Source organism: Dasypus novemcinctus, chromosome 31 (genome assembly GCF_030445035.2).
Source record: "Dasypus novemcinctus isolate mDasNov1 chromosome 31, mDasNov1.1.hap2, whole genome shotgun sequence".
Classification (NCBI taxonomy): Eukaryota; Metazoa; Chordata; class Mammalia; order Cingulata; family Dasypodidae; genus Dasypus; species Dasypus novemcinctus.
The window spans coordinates 38,067,081-38,094,857 of NC_080703.1; the positions used below are offsets into that span (position 1 = coordinate 38,067,081).

Consider the following 27,777-nt stretch of genomic DNA (forward strand, 5'->3'; position numbering starts at 1 on the left):
CTGTGGCCAATCTGCTGCGGATGGGAAACCAGAAAGCAAAACAGAATAACACGTAGGGAAGCGGATGTGGCTCAAGTGATAAGGCCTCCGCCTAGCACAAGGGAGGTCCCGGGTTCGATCCCTGGGGCCTCCTGGTGAAAAAGAAGAGAAAGTGTGCCTGCGCGGTGAGCCAGTGCCCACAGGGTGAGCCCAGTGTCCGCACGGTGAGCCCAGTGCCCGCACGGTGAGCCAGTGCCCGCACGGTGAGCCAGTGCCCGCACGGTGAGCCCAGTGCCCGCACGATGAGCCCAGTGCCCACACGGTGAGCCCAGTGCCCGCACGGTGAGCCCAGTGCCCGCACGGTGAGCCCAGTGCCCGCACGGCGAGCCAGTGCCCGCACGGCGAGCCAGTGCCCACAGGGTGAGCCCAGTGCCCACACGGTGAGCCCAGTGCCCGCACGGTGAGCCAGCGCCCACACGGTGAGCCCAGTGCCCGCATGATGAGCCCAGTGCCCACACGATGAGCCAGTGCCCACACGGTGCCCGCACAGTAAGCCAAGTGCCCACACAATGAGCCCAGTGCCCGCATGGTGAGCCCAGTGCCTGCACAGCGAGCCAAGTGCCCATGAAGGTGCACACGTGGTAGCCGAGTACCTGTGCAAGTGCCTGTGCGGCGAGCCAGTGCCCCTGTGGCAGGCTGAGCGCCCACACAACAGCCGAGCACCCGCGTGGCGAGCCGGGTGCCTGCACGGCGAGCCAGTGCCCGCGCAAGTGAGTCCCGCAGCAAGGTGACGGCGCAACAAAAGAGAGACGATGGGGAGAGTCAAGGTGAAGCGCAGCAGAGACCAGGAACTGAGGGGCACAACTGACAGGGACTCTCTCTCCACTTCAGAGGTCCCCAGGATCGAGTCCCAGTGAATCCTAGAGGAGAGAGATGACAAGACAAAAAAAGAAAGAGATACAGAAGATCACACAGCGAATGGACACAGACAGCAAAAATGGCAGAGAGGGGGAGGGGAAGGGAAAAAAATGGAAATACTATGGAGCATGGAGATCATAAAATTTATCCAATCTTAAAAAAAAACAATAACACATAACATGGGTGGCTTCCTTCTGGGTGGGGAAGGCCTGAGAGGTTCTGATTAGGCTGTCCAACACGATACACACCAGCCACTTGAAATGCAGCTGCTCTAAATTTAGAATGAACTGGACATGTAAAATAACACACCGGATTTATAAGACAAGGGCAAAAAAAAAAGGGAGTGTAAAATATTTCATTAATAATTTTTGTATCAATGACATGTTTAAACGATTATCTAGTGGCTCCGTGGGGCTAAAGGAAAGCTATTAAATTTAACTTCACCTGCTTCATTTTCCTTTTTTTCATTTGGCTATCAGAACATATAAAATTACACAGCTTGGAAAGCAGATTTGGCTCAATGGAGAGAGCATTTGCCTACCACATGGAAGGTCCAGGGTTCAAACCCCCGGCCTCCTGACCCGTGTGGTGAGCTGGCCCATGTGCAGTGCTGATGCACGCAAGGAGTGCCGTGCCACGCAGGGGTGTCCCCCGCATAGGGGAGTTCCATGTGCAAGGAGTGCGCCCCGTAAGGACACCTGCCCTGCGCAAATAAAGCACAACCTGCCCAAGACTGGTGCTGCACACAAGGAGAGCTAATGCAGCAAGATGATGCAACAAAAAAGAGACACAGATTCCCAATGCCACCGACAAGAATAGAAGCGGACACTGAAAAACACACAGCGAATAGACACAGAGACTAGACAACTGGGGCGGGGATAAATAAAAAATAAATCTTAAAAATAAATAAATAAATAAAAATAAAATTGCACAGGTGGCTCACTTATGCTACTGGACCGCACTGGTCTATAAAATAAAGGAGCACAGATTTTCACGTTGAACGTTTCTCCTCTCAAAGGACTTTTCTCCCTGCTCCCCCACCCCATGTACCAGACGGTTGAAGTTAGAAGAGATCCAGTTTGTAGAAAATCCCAGGGTGGTTGATGCCATGAGCTATATATAAAGTTCTTCAAGATAGGGACAGCCTCTGAACTGGGGATTTGTATAGGAGAGTAAGATAATAAATAATAAGTAATTGGAAAACCGATGTGGCTCAAGCAATTGGGCTCCCGTCTACCATATGGGAGGTCCAGGGTTCGATTCCCAGGGCCTCCTGGTGAAGGCGAGCTGGCCCACGTGGAGAGCTGGCGTAGCAAGATGATGAAACAAAAAGAAACACAGAGGAGAGACAATAAGAGATGCAGCAGACTGGGGAGCTGAGGTGGCACAAAAGATTAAGCACATCTCTCCCACTCCGGAAGGTCCAAAGATAATACCCAATGCTGCCTAAAGAGAAGACAAGCTGACACAGAAGAACACACAGCGAATGGACACAGAGAGCAGACAACCAGGGCGGGATTAAATAAAATAAATAAATCTTTGATAAAATAATAAGTAACTGGCAAGGTAAGAAGGGTCAGAGTACAAGAAGAGGAAAGAAGAAAACTCATTTTGAAAATGAGTTCTTTTCGGCGGGCCTGTGAGTCTGGCAAGCCCCATTCTGCCGTCTGCAATGGGATGGAGGAGTCAGGGCTGGAGGAGGACATCCCATCGGCAACCCCCGTGGCTACGACCCCAAGGAGTCCCTCGAGTGACCCTTGTTTGGCCACGTATCAGGCAGCACTCAACTGAAGCCCCCACTGCTCTGTTGCCAGGCTGAACTTGGCCTTGGAATTCCCTGCAAGGAGCTATCCACCTCTTCAGAGACCAGAGACGTCCAAGAGACCAAGTGCTTGAGGGAGACGGTCATGAGAACTCGCACTCAGAACAGCATCCCTGCAATTGGTAATGGCTGCAGGGGAAAAAAATCCTATTTTCTTTGTCCTATAACCTCCAGTCCCGGATCAGCTATGCATTCCATTACACAGGGAAGCACAGCAATTACAATAATTACTAATAAAACCCAAGACTTATGAATCTCTTGGACATCTGGATGGAAAGGAACACCTAAGGCAGCGATATTTTTTCAAGAACTTTTTATGGAACAAATTCCAATGCCCGTCAAGAGAACACAGGATTCTTCTGGAATTATTATAACGGCACCGAGCTGTCTAGTCAAGGATTTCATTATGTGTTAAGGCCCGAGATTTACTTTAGTGTTGGGGTCAGATGCGTCAAAATTTCCAGCAAATAAGTCACTTGGGAGCCTTTCCTTATTCGCCCAGGTACCTGCTTTAGTTTTTGACAAGCCTGATGGGTTATTAATCTGGGCACAGTAGCAACCAGAGCCAAAGTCTCCTGTCCGGGCAGATTGTCCATGGGCAGTGAGAAAACTCTGTGTGGAATGGGATAAAATCAACCGTGGCCAGCACCTGCAACTCCGTATTGCCAGAGAGATGGTGACCTAGTTAAGTTCCTTCACTACAAGGAAGTTTGAGGAGCAGAGGTGGCTCGAGCAGCTGGTCGCCCACCTCCCACATGGGAGGTCCCAGGTTCGGTTCTCAGTGCATCCTAAAGAAGACGAGCGAGACAGTGAGCTGATGTAAAGGGCTGGTGTGGCAAGCTGGCGCAACGAGGTGTCACAACGAGATGATGCAACGAGATGTCGCAACAAAGAGACACACAAGAGATACAACAAGCAGGGAGCATATGTGACTCAAGCAATTGGGCACCTCTGCCTGGGCGATCCCGGGTTAGGTTCCCTGTGCCTTCTAAAAGAAGACAAGCAGACGGTTAGTGCAAACAATGGGGGGTGGGTAAATAAGGAAATCTTTAAAAAAGTTTGAGGAGCCAACTTGCTCTGAATCAATCCAAAAGCAATTGCTGACCTACATTCTCTACCTCTACAGAAAGAGCCATCAACCTTAAATAAGAAAAAAGTTTTTGGTTTCAAAGGTTTGCGATCACAGGAGAGAAATCTCACTGTGCCTGAGCCAGGAGGAAACGTCTTTTCAAGACTCTGTTAGGACTGGATCATCTCGGAAGACAAAGCTCACGGGAGGGTAACTTCAGTCCTTTCGTCTTTGGAAAGTGAGTAGAAAGAATGCACAAGAAGAAGGGAGACAGTAAGAAGAAAATGAACAGTTCCACTCTTTCACTGCACCTTCGACCCATTCATCCTTTGCTCACGGACTGAGCACCTACTACGAGCCTACACTGACCCAGATCCTGAGGACACAAGAAATCTCTGCCAAAATAAAACTCTACCCCAATGGCTCCCTACCTTGGCGGCACACCAGAGTGACTGGGGGGCTTCAGAAACCGGATGCCCACGCCCCACCTCCACCCTGGCCAATCAAACCAGAATCTCTGGGCACAGGTCGCAGGCACCAGCTTTGTTTCCTCTTGTTTTGTTTAGAGATTCCAATGTGTAGCCAAGGTTGAGCATCTGTGAGCCAAAAGGAAGGGAACGCAGCAATGGGGCCATTGAAAAACACCACGGGGAAGCGGATGGCGCTCAAGTGGTTGGACACCTGCTCCCCACGTTCGAGGGCCTGGGTTCATTCCCCCATTCCTCCTAAATACACAAAACAAACAAACAAAACACACCAACTCTCACGGGGGAGCAGATGTCGCTCAGGGGTTGAGCGCCCGCTTCCCACGTATGAAGTCCTGGGTTCATTTCCCGGTACCTCCTAGAAAAATAACTTTAAGATTATTATTTATTTACTGCTGTTTAACTGGGATGAGAGTGGGAAGGAGAAGTTCATTCCAGGAAGGAAGCAGCAGGGGCAGGCTTCCGGAAACACCTCTTACAGAATACCGCCTCACAGTTACACATGTAGGTGTACTTCCCCCCTAACCTTTTCCAGTCTGAGACTGGCCATTCCACCTAAATCAGGGTGTCGGAGGCGGGTACCTCTGTCACAGCCCTCTAGGCTGCCATCTGATGGGCTGGCACCATCACGGGCCCCGCAGGACGTGCCTAAGGGTTATTCTGCTCCATCCGAAATTCAAGATGGGAGCCCAAGCTGGGTCCACGCCATACCAGGGAGGCAGGTGGGAGAAAGGTTCAGCAAGGGCAGCATGAGTTTCTCCCACCATTTTTTAAAGCTGTGCTTTCTTGATCCAGCCCTTGCCCAGTTATTGCAACCCTTTCGCTGTTGTCTGTGGCTCTGAGAAGATGGCTCTGCCAGTTTGGGCTGGTTGCTCAAAGCTCCAATGGGGGAATTCCACCACGGAGCACCCTATGCTGCCATCTTGGTCTGCTGGACCCAGGTGTGTTTTTTAATAATAATGAATATTCAACTTATATAAACATGCATGGGAATACACCGAATCATATGGACACATGCTGATGGGGCCTGAGATAGGCGAGGGGAGATTCACATTATACTTTCTATTTTCTCTATGGTATTCACATTCACGGGGTGCCGGCTAATTTTTTTTTTTTTTTCACGTTGACTCATTTGTGGCTGAGAAAAAGTCATGCCAGAAAAATTCCAACAAAAGTAACAGACACTCAGCATAAATCATTTGGGGGTGGGGGTTGATGGTGGGTAGTGGAAACCGCATTCCACATTTACGAGTTTAAGGATTTAAAACTTTTCTCCCCATGGGACTGCTTATAAACCCTACCTCCCTTTCTGTGGTTCAAGCCAACACATAATAAGCTTGCTATTCCTGGAGAAGGCAATAAAGATTTTTTAGAGATACAGGACTTATTGCAACAGACTTCGTGCAATCAGCCGAGGATGAAAAGCTTATGCCCCTTCTTGACTTAATACGACAGGATAATGGCCATTTTCCTTAAAGGGCAGATAGAGTGGTCACAAATCTCATGGCAGGGAGATGTGCAAAAAGAAAGTCTTCTTTTCCCTCCACTCAATTAAAAAAAAAAAAGTTAAATTCCAAGTATTAACCACACTGGAAGCCATGTATGCTAGAAATGCTAATGAATTCCACCAACAATAAACACCAATGCTTAAAAAACGAAACTATTCATTACTCAGCTTTCATTCAAAGCACTTTTCTTTATAAACTGAATAGTTTTGCTCCCTCCACTGAATTTTAGGATCCCAGTAACTTTCCCAAAGTACATTTTTTTTCTTTTGTTCAGAATAACTGAAACTCTTTTTAAAAAGAAACAGAAAAACTCTCTGAAAATTAAGAGGAGGAAGAGGAGAGGGAGAGAGGAGAGAAAAGTGAGAGAATAACTGGGGCAAAACACTGAGAAGTATGGAAGTTTTGTGGGGCACATAGCATCCAGCTGTGCTGTCCCACATGGCCAGCCACGAGCCCCTGCAGCTGCTGCGCCCTCTCGATGTGGCCAAGTCCAAGTTCAGATGTGGCATAAGAATAAAATACACACCAGATTTCAGAGACCTCACCTGGTTGTTGTGCTTTGTTTTGTTTTGTTTTTATGTGGCTACTAGAAATCTCAGGCTACACCTGTGCCTCAATTATATTTCTACTGGACATGACTGCACTGGAGTTTAAATGGAGTCCGCTGCTAAAACCCAACTCTGCATGGCGGACCCCAACAACTTAGGCAGAGAACACTCCCAGTCTTCCCTGAGTGATGGTGAAACTTACATCCCTGTTGGCATATCTGGGTGCCCCTTAACTTTGCTCATGTGCTTCAAGATTTGGGGAAAGGGGAGCAGGCTATAACGAAAAGCACTTCCTGCATGTCGGGAAGCGGACTTGGCCCAGTGGTTAGGGCGTCCGTCTACCACATGGGAGGTCCAGGGTTCAAACCCCGGGCCTCCTTGACCCGTGTGCAGCTGGCCCACGTGCAGTGCTGATGCGCACAAGGAGTGCCCTGCCACGCAGGGGTGTCCCCCATGTAGGGGAGCCCCATTTGCAAGGAGTGCGCCCCGCAAGGATAGCTGCCCTGTGTAACAAAAGCGCAACCCACCCAGAAATGGCACGGCACACACGGAGAGCTGACGCAGCAAGAAGACACAACAAAAAAGAGACGCAGTTTCCCAGTGCCACCAGATGATGCAAGCAGACACAGAAGAACACACAGCAAATGCACACAGAGAGCAGACAACAGGGGGATGGGGAGAGAAATAAAAAAATCTTTAAAAAAGCACACACAAAAGAAACGGTTTGGTCCCAAAAGGATCCAGATAGAGGTCAAGAGCATGACACAGACTTTGTCATAATACGCAGAAGCCGGGACGGCGGATGAGACAGAAGCTAAACTGGAGAAACAAGTGGTCACTACCCGGATGAAGGAGAGACGAGGGAGTGGGTGCTCCCAGGTTACGCTGTCCACAAGTGCGATGGGTGAGGAGATACGTGGGTGCCATCCACAGGGGCAGAGGGAGACAGCCGATCTGTCCAGCAGGATTCTATCACGCCAAAATACTAGAAATCAGTATTAGCTGGAAAACTCCATCAGTGACAGGAATGAGCCACAGCATGAAAGCACTGCAGGTAAATGTAGGAGGGAAGCCAACATTTACTGAGCATGCAATCCTAGATGTGCCAGGGCTCTTTTATAGGTAAGATACCTTGTGGGAGGCAGGTATTTGTTATTCCAGCTGTTCAAGAGGAAGCTCTCTGACAGGTCGAGTCTTCTTGAGGTCCCTCAGTCTACCCCACAGAACCACTGAGCTGTGTTCAGATGAGACACGGACCCACGGGCTGGGGTGGAGGGGCACTCCTCACTCCACTTCTACCTCCCTGCTCCAGGCTGGACAAAGGCCAAAGGTTTAAAAGGCAAGGACTAGAGAAGCAGATCTGGCTCAACAGATAGAGGGTCCACCTACCTCATGGGAGGTCCAGGGTTCAAACCCAGGACCTCCTTGACCCATGTGGAGCTGGCCCACGCGCAGTGCTGATGCGTACAAGTAGTGCCGTGCCCTACCATGCAGGGGTGTCCCCATGTAGGGGAGCCCTATGCCCAAGGAGTGCGCCCCATAAGGAGAGCCGCCCAGTGCAAAAAAAAAAGAGCAGCCTGCCCATGAGTGGTGCCACACACACAGAGAGCTGACGCAGCAAGATGACACAAAAAAAGAGACACAGATTCCCAGTGCCACTGAGAGAATATAAGCGGACACAGAAGAATACATAGCAAATGGACACAGAGAGGAGACAATGGGGGGTGGGGGGGTGGAGAAATAAATAAAAATAAATCTTAAAAAAATAAAATAAAAGTCAAGGACTAAAACCACAGGGAAGGGAGTGGGTGTAGCTCAGTGGTTGAGCGCCTGCTTCCCATGTAGGAGGTCCCAGGTTCAACCTGATACCTCCTCAAAACAAACAGAAACACCACAACGAGACACTGCTTCACGCACACTAGAATGAGTACAATCACAAGGGTGGACGCTAACGAATTTTGGCAAGGAAGTGGCGAAATGGCAATCTTCAAATACTGCGGGTGGGAGGTAAAATTGTCCGGCCACTATTGGAAACAGTTTGAGAGTTTCTTAAGCTCAATGTGAATTCACCACATGACCCGGTATATCCACTCCTACGTGCTACAACGTGGATGAACCTCAAAAAACGCGCTAAGTCAGACGCAAAAGGCCAGATGCTGTACCATCCCATTTATACGAATGTCCAGAAAAAGCAAATCTTCACCTCAATAAATTTGTTTGGGATAAAAAAACAAAAACATAAGAACCACTCGTCACTTAGAAATTAAAGAAGCTATGGTCATGGCAGATGGCTCTGGAGTTCAGGCCCATGTCAGTTGGCCCTACTTTGGAGTTTGTGCTCCTGAGTGTGATGGAGTTGGACTCAGATATGACCTTTCTACACATGCTTCTTATTACTTTTACTGGACCTGTGATTGGCATTTGGGTTGGTGTATACTCAGGAGACCTGAATCTCTGGACTGTCCATGTGACAGCCAGGCCCTGGGCCTCAGCAGACTTGCAGCTCCTACCCTCTGGTTTTTTGGACTTACCCTGGCCAGCTGACAGGGAGGTGAAGAGGGTCAACCACCACACCAGGGAGCCAAGAGTGCCTACAGCTGCAAGCAGGAGAATTGCATCCATCATCCATGTGGAATCTAAGCCCCATCTTGATGTACAGGGGGACTGTACATAGCCATCCCAGGGTCCACAGGATGGAGGAATAGAATATGGATTAGAGTGGACTTACTGGTGTTCTGCTGGGGTACTGTTGTGTTTAGTAAGGGAAGAAATTGCAGTAGTGATGTGGAGAGGGTGGCCATGGTGGCTGCTGATGGTCGGGAGAGGGAAGAAGAGATATGACGTGGGGGCTTTTTCAGGATTTGGAGTTGTTCTGGGTGGTGCTGCAGGGACAGATGCTGGACATTGTGTGTCCTGCCGTGGCCCACTGGGTGGACTGGGGGAGAGTGTGGACTACAATGTGGACCACTGTCCATGTGGTGCAGCGGTGCTCCAGAATGCATTCACCAGGTGCAGTGGATGTGCCACGATGATGGAAGAGGTTGTCGATGTGGGAGGGGTGGGGTGGGTGGGGGGTTTTTTGGGGACCTCATATTTTTTGAATGTAACATTTAAAAGAAAATAAAGAAGAAAAAAAAGCTTAAAAAAGTACATGTGCAAAAAAAAAAAAAAAGGACCATCTACATCTTTGTCCAAAACCCAGTCTTTTTCTACTTAAAAGCAAAATAAAAAATAAAAAAATCTCTAGGTGGCTGCACTTGTGCTGTAAGAATCTGTCAAGAGAAATAAATGACAGGAATAAATGAGTTGTTAAGTAGGTTGCCCTGTTTCTAAAGTCAGTTTGAAACAATTAAAACTTGCTAATAATAAAAACGGTGTTGCTGAGGTCTGTTTCGGTCTCTCACCAAACGTCTCTGACTTACTGACATCCAATTTTCTTGTATTTCCACAAATTCATTTGCGCCAAAAATGGAATCTAAAGTGAACTTCTGAAAAGTTCTCCTCCTTGAACTGCACTATAAAATGTAAGATGCAGCCTCAGAATGGTCCCGGAGAGGGATCTAAAAATTTCTAGAAAGGGTTAAAAGGCAGTGAGAAGTGAGACTGGGGGGTGGGAGAGGATTGGAGTAAAATGTTTTAAATTTTCATTTGCTACCCTTCTAAGCTGTTTGAATTTTTCTCTTAACTGTGTGCAGGTATCACTTGGGTAAAAAAGAAATCCTATTTTAATCCACCACCACCACCAGCCATCAGCTAAAAACAATTGGGATCCGAACAAAAAAGTAATCTCTTTAGAAGAGGCCAATTTAAAGAGAGCTGGGGTTGTGCTTCTAGAACTGGTATCTGCTCGGGTACCACCTGGGGATCTTGTTCAAATGCAAATGTAAATTCAGGAGGTGTGGGGTGGGGGGAGAGCCAGCTTTTCTAGCCAGGTCCCTGCGGCGGATCCGACTTGGAGCCGCAGAGATTTGAAGGGGCACGGGTGTCAGTGCCTCTCTCTTATTCCGGATTGACTCTAGTCCTCCAAATTTGGGTTAAATTTAAACGGCAAATCCATCTTTCTCAGGACAGAAGCCGTTTTTCTCTCTCCCCTCTGTAATCCCTCCCATTCAGTCCACACAGTCGTAAGTGGGAGACCGGTGGTCTCCAGAGCGCTGTGGCTGGGAACTAGGACTTTAAAGCTCTGGGAACTTGAGGCACAAATGAAAGTCGAAAGGAAAAGGTGCACCTGGTGGGAGTCAAGTCTAGGAGGCAAGTTCCGTCTTCCCTCAGGGGGGGCAGAATTGACTGAACTCGAGAGTGGAAACGGAACTGAGGGGGAGAAAAGAGAAACGGTGCTGATAATACAAAGCAGCAGGAGCTCTGAGCATCTTAATGAAGTGCCATTTGGGTCAGCAAAGCCAAGGACAAATACTGAAGGGAGTGGTCAAGGACCCCCAAGGAGAATGGAAATCCCGTCTGAAGGAAAATAACCCAGGGCAAAACACCCAAGGTTTGGCCAACCCATTCAAATGACCCTCTTCGGTGTTCTCCAAGATTACTCCAACATCAAATCAGAAAAGCACCTAGTTCAGCCAACTGTGGTGACATCCCTGTCTGGAAGAGTTTCTTGCGTCTGTGCTAGAGTTGAGTAAGGAACTGGCTCTTTGCTCAATTACGTCTGGCTCAACCAGAAGTCCAGTTCCCTTAGGCAGTGGCTCAGAAGCCTAGAATGACCTTCATTGCTACTTAATGGTCTAGGGGTGGACCCCTTAATTACATCTGAGTCACTTCTCCAGGAGCAAATCCAAACATGAATCATCTCTAAAAGTGACGTTAGAGATCCCAAGTGACACCAGAGGCAAGAAACAGGGGTCCCCCGGAACCCTGAATCCAAGGCAATTCCCAGAATCTCCTCTCGTTTACACACACACAATCTTAGACTTCATCTGTGAAGGTGCCAGAGCAGTCAGCTCAGGACTCAACACAGTGGAAAGATTTGTTAAACTGCTTGGCTGGCACTGAGCAACCCAGGCAAAGAGCTGACTGACAGAATTTGTCACTCTTCAGCGTGTTGTTTTGGCACCAAGTCAAGAGTGATGAGCAAAGTCAATACTGCCTGATATTTTGCTTCCTGGAACAGCTCACGTTCTCCTGGTCTGGGATGATGCTTCTCAAAACCAGTCCTACCTGCAAACCAGACCGCCCAGCCCGCATGCCCAAATGTCACATCTGGAATCTCTGCCAGGAAGTTTTACAACTGCCGCCTTGTCAACTACCCGCCCCCTCCTTCCTTGGTCTTCCCCTTCTCCCAAACCCCCGTGTTCAGTGTTGCCCTGCCAAGACCCTCGGATTTCTCCTCCAAAGCCTCTCTGATTGACACCTTCTCCATTCCCTACTTCCCGTGTGCTCAATTTTAAAAAGACTTATCAACCAGTTTGAAAAGACAGCACTGTCCCCACCTCCAACCCCTCACCCAGTGCCCGACTCAACACAGCACTGAGAGGTCAATCTTCCTAAAACACCGCTTATGCAATGTCGCTGGGCATTTCGTTTCCAAGGCAATTTTAGCTTCGCAACAGCCTACGGGGCAGGTGATTCAACACCCGCAGTAGGGGTGTGACTTGCCTGTGTTCACACCAGCTGGCGAAGGAGCAAAGCACCAAGCTCAGAAGTCCTCCCTGGCACTCTGAAATATCTTGTGCCTTCCCCTTCTCCAAGTGCAAAGGCTCACTACACCACCGGGATGCAGTTCAAAGTCTCCTACCTGAAATTCAAGACCTATCAACTGATCTCCAACTCACCCACCCAGCAGACCTTACTTGCCACTGATGCTTTTTAAAAAAAAAGAGATTAATTAATTTATTTCCCCCTTCCTTCCCTTCCTCCCACCCTGCTGTTTTTGCTGTCTGTGTTGTCTTCTCATTTTCTCTCCTCTAGGATTCATCAGGATTTGAATCTGGAGACCTCTGATGGGGAGAGAGGTTCCCTGTCAATTGCACCACCTCAGTTCCCGGTTTCTGCTGTGCTTTACCTTGACTCTCCCCTTATCTCTCTTCTGATGTGTCATCATCTTGCAGCATGACTCACTTGTGCAGGCACCAGCTCACATGCAGGCATTATTAGCTCACCATACGGGCACTCCCATGGGGCACTCATGTGACCACTGGCTCACCACGCGAGCACGCGTTCTCTTCTTTTTCACCAGGAGCCCCCAGGGATGGAACCCAGGTCCTCCCATATGGTAGGCGGAAGCTCTATCACTTGGGCCACTTTGCTTCCTGCCATTGATTCTTTTTACCCACCTTTTGCTCTCCAATTTTGCTAGTCTCTTTGTTAAGATTAATAATTACGACTAGCAGTGCCAGCTAATATTTATTGAACACTTAGATGCTATACCAAATTGCTGAGTGGATGATCTCATTTTATCATCAAAACCGCACTTGACCTGCTAACAGACATGCCTAACTTTATGCGCCCAAAAAAAGAACACTGGATTCTCACCCCACCCCCCAACTTGTTTCTCCTTGTTCTCCCACGGTCGTCCCCATCTTGGTAAACGTAACTACCATCCTTTCCGTCGCTCAGGACAAACACCTAAATATTTGTCTTTTCTCCTCTCCCCACAACAAAACCTGTTGCCTCTACCCTCATAATAGATCACCAAAATGTCAACTGCTCGCCCCTCCTCTACCACCACCCAAGTCAAAGCCACCATCAACTCCTACGAAGAATGCAAATTCCAACTGACCCTCTTTTTTCACTCCTTCTTCCCTTCATTCTATCCTTTTCAGAGCAGCCAGAGAGGCTACTTTAAAATGCAAATCAAATGTGAGTCCATTGAAAATAGCCTAGCTGTCCATTAACTGGTGACTTGATAAAACAACGGTATTGACATCCCTACAATGGAAAACCCCTTAGCAATAAAAAGAAATGACTGGAGTCATGCAGCAACACAGATGAATCTCAAAAATAGTATGGCTGAGTGAAAGCAGAAGAGTATGTGCTGTGTGGTACCATTTATACGAAATTCTAGCATAGCAAAACTAACTTGTAGGGACACAAATCAGAGCAGTGATTATTTCTGGGGGAGGCAGATTTGCAAGGCGCAGGAGGACACTTTCTAGAGTTGCTAGAAATGTGCTGTCTCTTGAATTAAACGGAATGAAATGCAGTTGACAAAACTGATTGTACCTAAGAACTTAATGTAAGAAAACTATACCTTGGCAATCTGCCCCCCCAACGCGTCTTCCACCTTATCCTCTACATCCACTCCTTAGCCCTCGCTCGTCTCCTGGTGGTCCTTGAACCTGCCAAGCCTACTTCTGGTCCCAGAGATTTTACAGTCGCCCGTCACAGCCCCCCACACGGCTGACGAATTGTCATCATTCAGGCCCTACCCTGAGCTCCTCAGGGCAGAGACTTTCCTGGTGAAGCACCCAGGCACCGTCATTTAATTTCTCTGTTTTCATTCTCTGTGTGGCACTTAACACATTCTGTTATGTTCTTGTTTATTGTCTGTTTCTGCTTCCAGAAAGCAAACTCTGCGAGTGTAAGGACCCATCTGTCGCTGTCTCTCCAGCATCTAAAACAGCGCCTGGCACGAATCTGTTGAATGAATGGGAAAAGTTGGCATGCTCACTCTCTCCATTCTACAGCTGTGAAAGCTGAGGCTTGCAAAGGGCAACTGACTCGGTGTGGTCCCCCGGCAAGGGAGCCGCACATTGGGGTTCACGCCCAGGCGGTCTGGAGCCCGGGCCACGCTCTAGAACCACCCTGCTCTGCCGTCCTCCTGCCGCCAGCTGTGCCTCTCTGCCGCGCCTGGCCCTGGGCTCTCCAGCTGAGCTGGCTCCTGTCCTCGACTTCCACCTGTCCCCATACCAGGGCCACTTCTCTCCCCCCGTGGACTCCATGCTTGATGAGCCACTTCAATTCTTCTTTCCCTCCATATCTGCCACCCCGGCCAGGCGTGGGGCCTCTTGTGTCTCTGGCTACCTTTGGCACTGACCGCAACCCCTCGTGCAGTGCCAGACACAGGCAACCTAACCCATTGCCGTGGACCTTCCTTCCCTTGGATGCGGGGTGATTCAGACGGCGTGTGCCAATGCTGAGTTACACGGTTCACTTCGCTCTTTCAAAGACAGCTGACCTTGGCTTCCCTGGCCCTCTGCCATTCCATTTCCACGCCAGCTTGTTCCAGCTGATGCAAATGAGAGATGCCCCCCTCGGTCACTACGATGCTACGCAGGTGTCCTCCCTGCAGTTCTGGACTCTACTGCCTACCAGACAGGCCTGGTAGAATGCTGCGCAGACTGAGCAGCAATGAGTAGGGAGTGATTAGGATAACAGGGAATTAGATGGAAGCATTCCTCTACCACCTACACATCCTGAGGTCCCCGACGAGATTACTCAAAACCCCTCCCCGGATTAGGTGATGTATTACTGGGTGCCAGCTCATACTGGAGCAGACATAGCCAAGTGGCTCATTAGAAACATAATTCATACTTTTTTTTCCAGAATAAACTCATTCATCCTCTGAACACACACCAATTAAGTTCTGCGTCTGGGCCGCTGGGTACAAACCAAAGAATAATGAATTAAATAAAGTCTGTCATAGCCTTTAAAGCAGGCAGCCCACTAGTGATGCATTTGGAAAAAGACCTTGACCGAGAAGGGGAAATATTAAATATAATTACGTGTTCGTGACTAAGAGATTTGAAAGTGAGTCAGGTCATTCCAGAGGTTATACTTACGCACATCTTAGGAGGATCTCACCGATTGCCACAGTAGACAGTGCCTCAAACAGCAGGGCTCCTGGGGGCTCTAGAGACTTCTGGACACTATAGCCAGGGCAGACAATCTCAGGAATTTGGCACCGTCAGTGGGCCTTACCTTGGAATATATGATAACCTAGCCCCCCATCGTATCCTAGTTGGACTGATTTATGATTTTCCTACACATGGTTCTTTTGCCCCATTCATTTGAACCTATAATTCACACTCTTCCCAATAAGTATGTGTCCCAGAGTCTTAAATCTTTGGGCTGTTCATATACCAGTTGTCCCTGAATCTCAGTAGAGTTGCCACACCTACTCTCCAGTTGACTTGATTCACCCAGGACAATTAACAAGATGATGATGGACAACGCCCATCCCCCAAGACAGAGACTATCTACAACTGCAAGCAAGACAGGTCCATCCATCTGCCCCATGGGATCTAAGCCCCCTCTCAAGTGGAAGTAGAGGGGGCATCACCATCCCCAAATCTCCATGATGGAGGAATGTATAAACATAAGAGGGGATGCAACCATGCACCAAAGTAGACTTATTATTCTTCTAGCAATGGAAGACCTTGTAAAACTGATACAAAGGCGGTGGTCAGCAGAGGTTCTGAGGGGAGGGAGAGGGAAGAACAGGTATAACACGGGGCATTTTCAGGCCCCTGGAATTGTTCTGCACGACACTGCAATGATGGATTCAGGCCATGGTACATTTTACAAAAACCTATAAAACTGTGCCATGCAAAATGTAAATCATGATGTAAACTATAGACCATTCTTAATAGCAATACTTCAATCTGTGTTCATCAATCGTAACAAGTGTACCAAACTAATGAAAGATGTCGTTAATGAGGAAAAGTGTAGGAGGGAAAGGGGGGTATATGGGAACCTCCTATATTTTTGATGTAACATTTATGTGATCTAAAGCTTCTTTAAAATTAAAAAAATTTTAAGGTTTAAAAATTAAAAATAAAATAAAGCAGGCAGCAAAACAGCAAAAAAAATATAAGAAAACTTGCCTTTATTGGGGATTGACTTTTCTGTCTAGTGTCTAACATAATATAGACTTTTAAAATACATGGCAGGGCCTTTTCTTCACAGGTTTTAATTCACTGGTTTCACGATACTCATGTACCTTTGTGAGAATTTAATTCTAATTTGCAGAAGAGGAAACCGCGGTCAGAGAAGTTAATGTCATTCACTCAAAGAAGGATCAAAATGTGGGTCCAACTTCTCCTTGCTCCTTCTTGTAGCAAAAGTCTGGCCCATGAGACAAGAAGTGCATGTCATCAGGTCTAAAGGCTCACGGCTGCACTGTTACCAACCACATGGCTTTGGGCACATTATCAACCATCTGAGCCTCAGTGTCTTTGTCTTTAAAGCACTCTTTTGGGAAACAGATGTGGCTCAAGCAGTTGGGCTCCCATCTACTATATAGAGGGTCCAGGGTTCGATGCCCAGGGCCTCCTGGTAAAGGCAAGCTGGCCCAAGGAGTGCTGCCCCATGCAGAAGTGCCGGTCAATGTGGAGAAGCTGGTGCAGCAAGATGACGCGACAAGAGACAAGAGAGGAGAGGCAATGAGAAGATGTAGCAGAACAGGAAGTTGAGGTGGTGCAAGAGAATGATCGCTTCTGTCTCACTCCAGAAGGTCCCAGGATCAGTTCCCAGAGCCACCTAATGAGAATATAAGCAGACACAGGAGAACACACAGCGAATGGACACAGAGAACAGATGAGGGAGGGAGGGGGAAGAAATAAATAAATCTTTCTTTTAAAAAGCGTATGCTGTCAAAATATCGGTAAGTGTGAGAAAGGAAACAAAACAAGAGATGGGAAAAAAGCGGTGGGAGTGCAACTCTTTTATACGAGGGAGGGGCTGGGGTCAGAAGGCTTCTCTGTGAAGCTGACATTTAAAAACAGACCCCGAGGAGCGCTGAGAGCCAGGGTAGGGGGTGCACGTATGGAAGTGATTTAAAAGGACAAGGGATCCAGTTGCACTTGAGTTATCACGCGGGGATAAATCCGCATAAGGAATGTGAATGGGAGCTGCCCAAGCAGAACTCTCCCAAAGCAGCCCGTGGAAATAAATATTAAATGAATAAATGATAATAGGAATAAGGCCCTGGCACACGTGCACGCACACATCTGGGTAAACCCAACGATGAAAATCCCATGTGTCGGCTCTATCAATTCCAGAAGAGACTCATTTACAGCGGATGGTCCGCCCAGTGCAGCACATAAACTCATCTTATGCACTCGAGACAAATTTTCAGGGATGCGGTTAATCGCAAAAGCTGGGGGCTGGGCAGGAATGCCCACTCCTCACTGCCGCCCCTGGAGGGGGCCCCTGCCGGCCTCGGCGCGGCTGTGGAGAGCGTGGGGACGAGCCCCGACCTCTCCGTGTCACCCAGGCCGAGGTCCCAGGCCAACACCAATGAGTCTCTGCCCGCGGCAGCTTTACGCACCGCGCCGGGCCAGCCTTGCGGGAGCTGGGCCCCAGCGCCCACCACGGGCAGTTCTGCATGGCATGGGACCTCACTCGGCCCCCAGAGCCAGGGGCCAGCGGCGGCCGGGCACGGCGTTGGGGAGGACTCACCAGGACCGACTCCAGGGGAGAAGGGGCCGCCCCGGCAGGGCGTTCCACCTGCTGTGACGTCACGACTCCAGGGGAGAAGGGGCCGCCCCGGCAGGGCGTTCCACCTGCTGTGACGTCACGACTCCAGGGGAGAAGGGGCCGCCCCGGCAGGGCGTTCCACCTGCTGTGACGTCACGACTCCAGGGGAGAAGGGGCCGCCCCGGCAGGGCGTTCCACCTGCTGTGACGTCACGACTCCAGGGGAGAAGGGGCCGCCCCGGCAGGGCGTTCCACCTGCTGTGACGTCACGACTCCAGGGGAGAAGGGGCCGCCCCGGCAGGGCGTTCCACCTGCTGTGACGTCACCGCTCCCCCTTTCCGGTCCTGATTCACACCTGCCGGTCAAGTGTACCGCCCTGACCTCTTGTCCACCTCCCTGCCATCGTGGGTTGGGCCCGGTAAACGTGAATATCCAATCCCTTTCTTTCTTTTCTTTTTTTTTTTTTGACATATACAAATTAATTTTAATGAGAATTTCCACACTTAATTTCATATATAAAATAAATTTCTTCCCACTGGCCAATCCCTTTCATTCAAAAGCCGAGCTACCATCTGAGGGCTTAACTACACTTGGAACTTGTCGATCAGAATTGAAAACGCAAAGTCTTACTGTCGGATGGCTGGGACCCCCGCTTTCTGCATGCTAAACCAACAAGCTTTTTGGGAACACCGAATGAACAAAACCACTGTCGGCCTGGACTGAAAGGGGCATGGAAGGGAGAGATGACAGCAAAAAGAGATTTAAAAGGAATACCACGGAAGTGGAGATGTGGAATTAAGATGTCTCCTGGGGTCGGGAGAGGGAGCCCACGCGTGTGCACAGAGAAGGCGTCTCTGCCCAGCATTTGAAGAGGGTGCGGGTTCCAGCCAGATGTCCAAGGAGAGTTTTGCCACCCCAAGGAATCGGGAGGGTGGAGCACATTCCCCAAGGGTTAGGGTGCAGGACGGTCAACATCCCAGGGGTCTGAGAAGGGTGGGCCTGCCCGCACGGATGTGGGAACACCAGCTCCCCAACTGGCTGGGCCGTTAAGCCAGAGGTTAGGGTGGCTGATACCTTCACCCCAAAAACCAACTTAAAGTTCAAGCTCTGAAGCTGTCCACAGCCAATAAAAAAAGCTGACAACCCCGCCCCCCCCCACCCCTGCCGCTGTGTTTTAATTTTAAAATGTCTTTACAAACTACTGCTCTCGGCAGTGGCACAGAGGCATCTCACAGACATGCCGCTGAGCAAAGGATGCCAGACACAAACACACAGGGAAGCGGATGTGGCTCAACTGATAGAGTGTCCATCTACCCTATGGAGGGTCTGGAGTTCGATCCCCAGGAACTCCTGACCCGTGTGGTGAGCTGGCCCACCGTGCCACACAGGGGTGCCCCACACGCAAGGAGCGCACCCCATAAGGAAAGCCACCTAGCATGAAAAAAAAAAGCGCAGCCCACCCAGGAGTGGTGCCGTACACAGCAAGATGACGCAACAAAAAAGACAGTTTCCCAATGCAGCTGGATAATGCAAGCGGACACAAAAGAACACACAGCAAGTGGACACAGAGAGCAGACAACAGGGGACAGGGGAGAGAAATAAATAAAATAAATCGTAAAAAAACACTTCTACGGTGGGATTCCATGTATGTGATGGTTAGGAACAGGCAACTCGAATCTCTGGGGATGGAAGTCAGAGACAGGGTGACGGGACCAAGGGGGGACAAAGCCTTCTGGGGTGCCAGAAAGGCTCTAAGTGCTCTCTGGGTGGCGGCTGCAGGGAGCTCTGCATGCACATGTGAAAATTCATCCAGCTATCTACTTCGGATTTGAGCGATTTACCACAGGCCTAAGATAAAAAGTTTAACAAGTTGACTTTTCTCTTGAATGTGCTGATAGTGCTCCGTGCACAGTCTTACTATATAGTACATTTTGGGAACTTCTAAAGACGCAGAACCGTGGGTTCCTTGCCTCGCTGGGACACTGTGCACCAACTCCAGCCTGAGAAAGTGGTGCTTTTGTCTTCTTTCAACAGGGGATTCTTGGGGACCGGCGCAGCGACCAGCTTTGAAACAATCCAGGGCATCTGTCTGCCCCTAAGAAAGAACACTTATTTTCTTTACTTTATGGCCTGCACAGCTGCAATGAACTAGAAAAGCCTTTGAACCCACCTCTCAATAGGAGTACAATAAATGTCTAACGAGGGCCATAGAAAGCCTGAATCAAATAAAGTCCACTCCCTAAAACATTTCAGAGCTCAGTGCCGCTGTCCCACCCCCCCCCCCTCCATCCCAGGAGAAAGTTCTGGAAAAAGAGGCAACCCGGTGTCCTAGACAGAGAATCGGCCTGGCAGTCTCGTTCCTGAGCACGCAGTGTCGTGAAAAAGCCACTTAACCTCTTTGGGTCTCGCCGTTCCCTGCTGGAAAAATGGCCTTCCTTGCCCTCTTACCCTGGGAAGAAGAGGCAGGGCCCTCTGGCAGCACACAACTGCTGAGAGCAATGAAAAGGGTTTTTTAAATCAGATAAAAATAGACGTTTGTGGAATGCCTCTGTTCCAAGAACTTGCACGCTGTCTTCACCCTGCGTTTTCAAGGTAGCACCCTGGCTCTCACTTCTCAGACGAGGAAACTGAAACCCCAGGCGGGCGGTGCCTGCCCGGGTGGCCGGGGAGGGGGGCCCCAAGGTGGGGGCACCTGCTCTTCTGCCACAGGTACCTTCAGAGTGACTCAGACCACCAGGGCACAGAGGCACCCTGCAGCTCCAAGGGCAGGAAACCCGTGACAAGCCTCTCTAAATAGCTACCTCCAGAGACACACACTAAACCGGAAGCTACTAGCCTGGGAAATCCAAGTTTTATTGCTGCTGCAATGAGCTTCCTTCCCATTGTTTCAAGGCCCTGCACCTGACCCTGTATATTTTACCCTCAGTACTCCCTATGGGCGAGAGAGTGACTCTTTTGGCCCTGGGGATTTCCCTGGTAAATACAGAATTTTTTAAATTCTTGCCGATGTGACCCTGCGTTTCAATCTGCTGGAGGGGGGTGTCCGCCAGCCCCATGTCAGATTGTCCTTGGTGAGCACTGGCTTCCTACAACAAAACCGTCCCCAGCAGAGTTCCTGCGGCTTTGCCCCAGCAAGCTACTTTCTCAGTTATGTAAAACTACCCACTGTCATCTGAAAGCTTCGCTGGCTCGAATTTCCATCTTCCCTGGGAGTTTACGAGGAAAGAGAATGAAACTGGGACATCTTTCTCTCTGACTTTTTATACCGTGCCTGCCAATGAAACATCTTTCCACTGCCTGTTCGGCTGCAGGGTAGTTAGCATCTTTTATAGAGGTCGCCATGGGTGATGTAACTGTTATCGATTTATGTGGCTCAAGGCTGATTTTTTTCAAAGCATTTTATCTACGACCCTACCCCATTTCGTGCTTTGCTGTGATACTGCTTACTCGAACGGTCTCCGAAAAGATATTTAAATTTGCTTTCGGTTTCTAAAGTAACAATCAATAATACAAAATACCATCTTAAAGCACACCAATGGCAGAAGGACACTTCGGGGAGATGGAAGTTTTAGAAAGCTGACTGCAGTGATGGCTACACAACTGTATGCATTCACTCGAAAGCATCTGACTGCACATCACAGTGGGTGAGTTTTATGACATATAAACTGTTCCTCAATAAAGCTGTTTAAACCCAATGCCTACCGCACTAATGAAAGAAGGTGTTGATGTGGGAAAAGTGGGGGGTGTGGGGAGTGGAGTATATGGGAACATTCCATATTTTTTTAACATTTTGTGTGATCTATGTATCTTCTGAAAATAAATAAAAATTAAAATATTAAAAATAATAATAAATAAAGCAAGTGCCCATGATTCACAGGGGGATTTTTCTGATTGGTGGTTATTATATAATTGAATATTAAAAGCATTGATCTTTCCTATGCTGCAAGTGTATTTATGGTTTCGTGGGACAGGCCAATTTTCCTCTAAATCAGGGTTATATGGATCTTTTAAAAATAAATTTTTAAAAATATTTCAAAATAATAATAAAGCAAATGCCCATGAGTCACATGGGGATTTTTCAGATTGGTAGGATTATTTAATTTAACATTAAAAGCACTGATTTTTCCTATGCGGCAAGTGTATTAATAATGGTTTGGTGGACAGGCCACTTCTCCTCTAACTCGGGGTCTCCCCAACCTCTGCATTTGGGGCTGGGTGTCTGGCAGTATCCCTGGTCTCCGTCCATTCGTTGCCAGCAGTACCCTTCCCCCGCAATGATGACAACCAAAAATGTCCCCAGACATTGCCAAATGCCTCGTGGGAGGCAAAATTGCTCCTGGGTGGCAGCCACTGGTCTAGTTGGTAATGGGCTCGAGCCCAAAGCTGAAAAAGAAATGTGCTCTCCAGGGGAGTGCCTGGAGACAGACACACACAGCCTCCCAGCCTGGCCGGCGCTGGGTGGTGAGGTGCTTCTCTCACGGTGGCTTGGCTCTCTGTGCATTCCTCAGTCACCGTTCCTTGCAGATGATAAATGACTGAGTTTTTAATTGAGGCTAATTTTATAGTCCTGGGCCTCTGGAACTCTCAGTATGGCACTCAGACGGGAATCTAAACAACGGCGCTCTCCATAAATGTCTTGTGACCACTGACACTGAGTACAACGAGCACAGCACCAGGCCAGCATTAAGTTCAAGATCAGCCAGCGTTAACCGAGGGATGTCAGGGGAGCTTCTAGGAAGCCCGAGGCTGGAGTCAGGATCACCACTTTAAAGATGAAGCATATGGGAAGTCCAGGGTTCAAACCCAGGGCCTCCTTGACCCGTGTGGAGCTGGCCCATGCGCAGTGCTGATATGCACAAGGAGTGCCGTGCCACGCAGGGGTGTCCCCCGCATAGGGGAGCCCCACACGCAAGGAGTGCACCCCACATGAAAAAAGCACGGCCCGCCCAGGAGTGGCGCCGCACACACAGAGAGCTGACGCAGCAAGGTGAGGCAACAAAAAGAGACAGATTTCTGGTGCCGCCGAGAACACAAGCAGACACAGAAGAACACACAGCGAATGGACAGAGAGAGCAGACAACGGGGGGGGGGGGGGGGATAAATAAAAATAAACCTTTAAAAAATAAAAAAATAAATAAAGATGAAGCAATCGAGGCTCAGAAAGAGCAAGAGGGCACACACGGTGGAGCTGGGATTCAAATCTAAGCGCCGTGTTTCCTAGCTAGGGTCTCCCTCCCTAGAGTTGGGTGCTTCACTGTCTGTCCCACCACGCAGGGGGCTTTCATTATTCGACTTTCCAGAAAAGGAAATGGCGGCTCTGAGGCAAATCCCTGTGGAAGGCCACACAGCAGGGTGTCTGGAATTGGAACTCAGATTCATCCAAACCCCAAAGCTCCTGTTCTTAGCTGCTACCCTTTACTCTCTCCTCATGTAGGTATCTGTCATCGGCAGGATCACTCAGGGGTCTTTGGCTGCTGTTTGTTTTAAGTGAGGTGGTAAATTACACTGTAATTCAAGGGAGAGTGCATGGCCTTGGGCTAGTCATGCATTCACTTGGAGTTTCTTTTATAGCATTAAAAATCCAGTCTCATCGGCACCTCTGAGACATCTAGAAATGCCCATACATGAGAAATCTCCTCTGCTCCATGGTCATGAAGTAGTCAAGACTCTACAACTGCTCTCCCAACAAGGAATCATGTCCCTGGTTCTCTCTTCTTTGGTTCATGCAATCAACAACTGCAGCACTTAAAATCTGTTCAGGAGGAAGCAGATGTGGCTCGTGCTGTTGAGCTCCCGCCTACCACACAGGAGGTGGGTTTCTGGTGCCTCCTAGAGAAGATGAGTAAGACAGCGAGCCGATGCAACTGGCTGGCTCAGCGAGCTGCTGCAACAAGGTGATGCAACAAGGAGGAAAACACAATGAGAGACAACAAAAGCAGGGAGCGGAGGTGGCTCAAGCAATTAGGTGACTCCCTCCCACATGGGAAGGCCCTGATTCAGTTCCAGTGCCTCCTAAAAGGAAGACGAGCACATCAACCAACAGACACACGAGTGCAAACAATGGGGGGGGGGTGATAAATAAATAAATCCTTTTTAAAAATCTATCTGTAGGGGCAAGCACTTAATAAACACTTCATTATGAATCATGAAAAAAGTCCCTGAAAGAAAAAGTGCAAAGGGGGTTCAGATAATATACAGTACAAAGGGAAGTATAAAGGAAGGCCTGTCTGGGGTGTAAAGTAAAGGTAAGGAATCTGAACTCTGCAGGAAGAGTTGGGAGTTGATTCAGAAGTGAGTGGCATTGAGAAGAGCTTTCGATCCGGGAAAACAGCATGTGCAAAGGCCCTGAGGTAGAAGGTCCCAGAAAAGGGCCGTGCAAGGCCCTGTGGGCCACAGTAAAGAGAAATTCGAGGGTCCTGCATAAGGGCATAAGGTGGCACACCTCCATGTGTAATGATCTCTCCGGCGGAGTCAGATGCAAACAAAGTAACTCCCCGAAATAACCTTTGCCAGGACACAGTTCAAAGAACTCCAGGCTGAATCCTGCCAAACAAGTTTGTTTATTTCTTTCTTCCTCAGCTTCTCCTGACCCGGGTGTGGTACACCAGCCTGGCTGTGAATTAGCTCCCTTCTTTTTCTGTTTTATTTATGAAGTCTAAAGGCCTTTTTCTTTCAGTTGTCCCTGGCAAACCACCTTCTGCCTTTCCAGGGCCCCCTCAGCCCCTAACTCCTCTACCAGAAGGGGCAGGGGCGGAAGGTAGAGCAATCTGTCCTTCGGGCTTTTTTATATCAAGTATAGAAACAAGCTGAGAAAGAACTAAAGATTCTGCTGTCTTATTATCCCCCCTCACGGCCAACCAAGCCCAGGTTTAAAAAAAAAAAGGCAGACTTAATAATAACGTTGCTCTCCAGGTTACGTTTCACGTTTCCTCCAGTGTCCTCTTGACCAAACTCCCCAAGCTGGCAGCGAGGCCAAGAGAGCCAGCTCCTGCTGGCGCAGCTCCAGTCTTTCAGAACTGCTTTCGGTTTTTCCATTCCAAGAAGCTTTCCCCCCACCCCACCCCAAGCGGCGAAGAGTCCTCAGAGCCCAATGACACTTCCTCCAGGAAGCCATCTCCACCCTCCCCGGGTTCCACCACTGCAGCTGCTCTGGCTTCCCATGTCACTTTAAGAAAGCAGGTTTTCTGAACTTTTACTGCTGATTGCTTTACTCCCCACCCCCCCAGACCCCAAGACACACAGGAGCCACCAGCAGCTCAAGGGCGGAGTCTGAGTGTCACAGCCCCAGCTCCTGGCACAGTGTCTGGCGCCCAGGAGGACCCCTGTAAATATTTATTGAATTAAAAAAAAAAATCGATGCTTTCCTGATCTTCCAGGAGCAAAACAAGAAGCCCTTACAAGGAAGTGAAGGACCGAAGCCCCCTTTCAACTAGAGGGGGAGTGGGCATCACCACCCCCGCGTCCTCAGGACTAGGCAATAAAATATGGCCTAGAGTGGACTTACTGGTATTCTACTATAGACTTACTTGTGGTTCTAGCAATGGAAGAAATTGTATCATTGATGTGGAGGCAGTGACCACTGGACTTGCTGAAGGAAGGGAGAGGGACAAAGAGGTATGCTACAGGCCTTTTCCAGACTTGGAAATGTCCTGAATGACACTGCAATGACAGATAAAGGCCATTCTATATCCTGCCATAACCTACAGGATGGACTAGGAGAGAGTATCAACTACAATGCAAACTATAATCTCTGCTGTGCAGCAGTGCTCCAAAATGTATTCATCAATTGCAGTGACTGTGCCACACGGATGAAGGAGGTAGTTGATGTGGGAGGAGTGGGGGGTGTGGGGAGTGGGGCACATGGGAATCCCTGATGTATTTTTTTATGCAACATGTTATAGGATCCAATTATCTTTTAAAAATAAATATATTTTTGTAAAAAAGGAAATGAAGCCGTTTTCTGTAAGTGGCAGCAGTGAGTGGAACACGAAATGCTCAAGGTCGCAAACTCGAGGGGCTGCGGCTCACGCGGACGTTCAGAAGGATCAAGGATATCAACGCAAGGCACCGATGCTCATGGTTTTAGCTAGAACTCAGAATTTCAGGACGCAGCCAGGTATTAGAAGGGGGAACAGCAGACAGTGGGAAGAGGAGGTGTTCACGGGAAATTCCTGAAAAAAGGCAGAACTGAAACAGAGCCTGACACTGTCCCACGTCAGACACCTCTGCAAAGCATCAAGTCCCCCCAGGAACAGAATTCCTCTGGATTGCGTGCACAGCGCTCCCCCCGGCACCGCGCTCCAGCTCCCGCCGCCGTGGGTCTGCGCCCTTCCCAAGCACCCTCTCCCCGGCTTCCTCTCCGTTTTCCTTCAGAAACACCGACCACGTGGCCTCCCTCTTTCGGAGTTCACATTTTCTCAGCTGAATCCAAAAGGGACCAATCACGCAGGGTGCGGGCCTGAACTTTCAACCGGGTGGCCCGTGTCGCTATGGCACCCCTCGCCATCGTAATAAATCCGCTGGTGATTCTCCTGCGCACTCAAGTTCGAGCAGCCCCGCCGCGATCCTACATTCACTCGACAAACATCCCTCATCGCTGAGGCTCCATCTGCGCACGAGGGTGCGAAGGGTCGGGGGCCAGGGCAGCGCGGACGTTCCACTGGAAATACGGCCAGCGACGTTGCCGGGGCATTCGAGAAGGGGGGGACAACCTGAGCTCCCGGGAACGTGACCCCGGCGACCGCGGGTGGCAGGACGGCCCCCGCGGGAGGGGCGTGCGTGCGTGGAGAGCCGGCCCCGCCCCGCCCGGGGCCGCAGGGGCCGCCGCGGCCCAGTCCCCGCCCCCTCAGCTGTCACCCTGTCAAAACAAAGCCTCTGCTGACAGCGCGCGGCCCGCCCCGCGCCCCGGGCCCCGGGCCCTCCCGCGCCGGGGGGCGCCGCACCTCCACCTGCGCCCGCGGCTGCGGCGCCGGGGGCCGCCCGGGCCGGCGGCGAGAGGGGCGAGGCGAGGAAACCAGCCGCCGGGAGGCCCAATCCCGTCTACACCGCGGGCGGCCGGGGCAGGGTCGGAACTCCCCAAGTCGCTAACAATACAATACGCACCGGGCCGAGGCTCGGCGCCCACCTTTCCGGCCCTCCCGCGGCGCAGGGACTCCGGGAGCCCCTTTCCACCCGCGCCCTGGGCCCGCAGCCCCCCATCTCGGCGGGGCCCGGGAAGAAGCCGGGGGCAAAAGGGGGGGGCGCCGGATCCCCACCCCGGGGGCGTCCCGCCGGCCCTGGAAAGCACCGCCGGCGAACTCCTACAGAGCCGCGGAGCCCCAGGGCGGCCCCGGAGCGCGGTGCCCCGGCCAGAGCGCCCTGAAATGGAGGGGGGGATCGAGGCTTCCCCGCCCGGATCCCCCTCGGGCCGGGCCAGCGGGACTCGCCCCCGCGCAGGGGCGCGCGGCGGCGGCACTTCCGCGGTGCGGCGGGGGCCGGGGCCCCGCAGGTACCTTGCAGGCGGAGTACACGCCGAGTTTCTCCAGTTTCTTGGCCCGCGGCGCCGAGCGCAGCTGCGCCTTCTTCAAGGCGATCCGGGCCGAGCCGCCGCCGCCGCCCGGGCCCTCGGCCGCCCCCGCCGTCGCCGGGCCGCGGGCGCCCGAGCCCCCCGCCGCCGGCCCCGGGGAGCCCTGCGGCGGCGCGGGCGGCGGCGCGGGGGGCGGCGGGGGCAGCGCCCCGGGCCCGCCGCCGCCCGGCCCGGCCGCGCCAGCCTCGGCCATGCCGCCCCGGAGCGCGGCAGGAGGCGCAGGGGCTCCCGCCCGGGCTCTGGCCGCCGGCAGCGCGGGACCCTCCCCCCGCCGCCGCCCGCCCCCTGCGCCCCCCCCCCCCGCCCGCCCCGCGCGCCTCGGCCCGGCCCCGGCCCGCGCTGGGGGCGGCTGCAGCTGCGCCCCGGAGGGAGGGGACTAGCGCCCTCGCCCGGGCCCGCCCCGCGCCCTGCCCGCCCCGCGCCCGCGGACATGTTCCCGGCGCCGCCGATCCCGGGGGCGGGGGGGTCCCCCGTGCGTCCCGCCGCGGCGCCCCGCGATCGCCCAGGCCCGGCC

General features: G+C 50.8%; 1 protein-coding gene across 3 annotated transcripts in view; it reads right to left on the bottom strand.

Moving 5' to 3' along the window:
* Positions 1-27,481, bottom strand: part of KAT2B (lysine acetyltransferase 2B) — a 115,813-nt gene extending 88,332 nt beyond the window's left edge. For all 3 annotated transcript variants that reach the window (XR_011647838.1, XM_058290690.1, XM_058290689.1), the window contains exon 1: positions 27,190-27,481. Coding sequence is in view for 2 of the 3 variants with exons in the window: in XM_058290690.1 (XP_058146673.1) it covers positions 27,190-27,456 (267 nt within the window). In the remaining variant the exon portion in view is untranslated. The remainder of the gene's footprint in view (positions 1-27,189) is intronic.
* Positions 27,482-27,777: the final 296 nt, after the last annotated feature.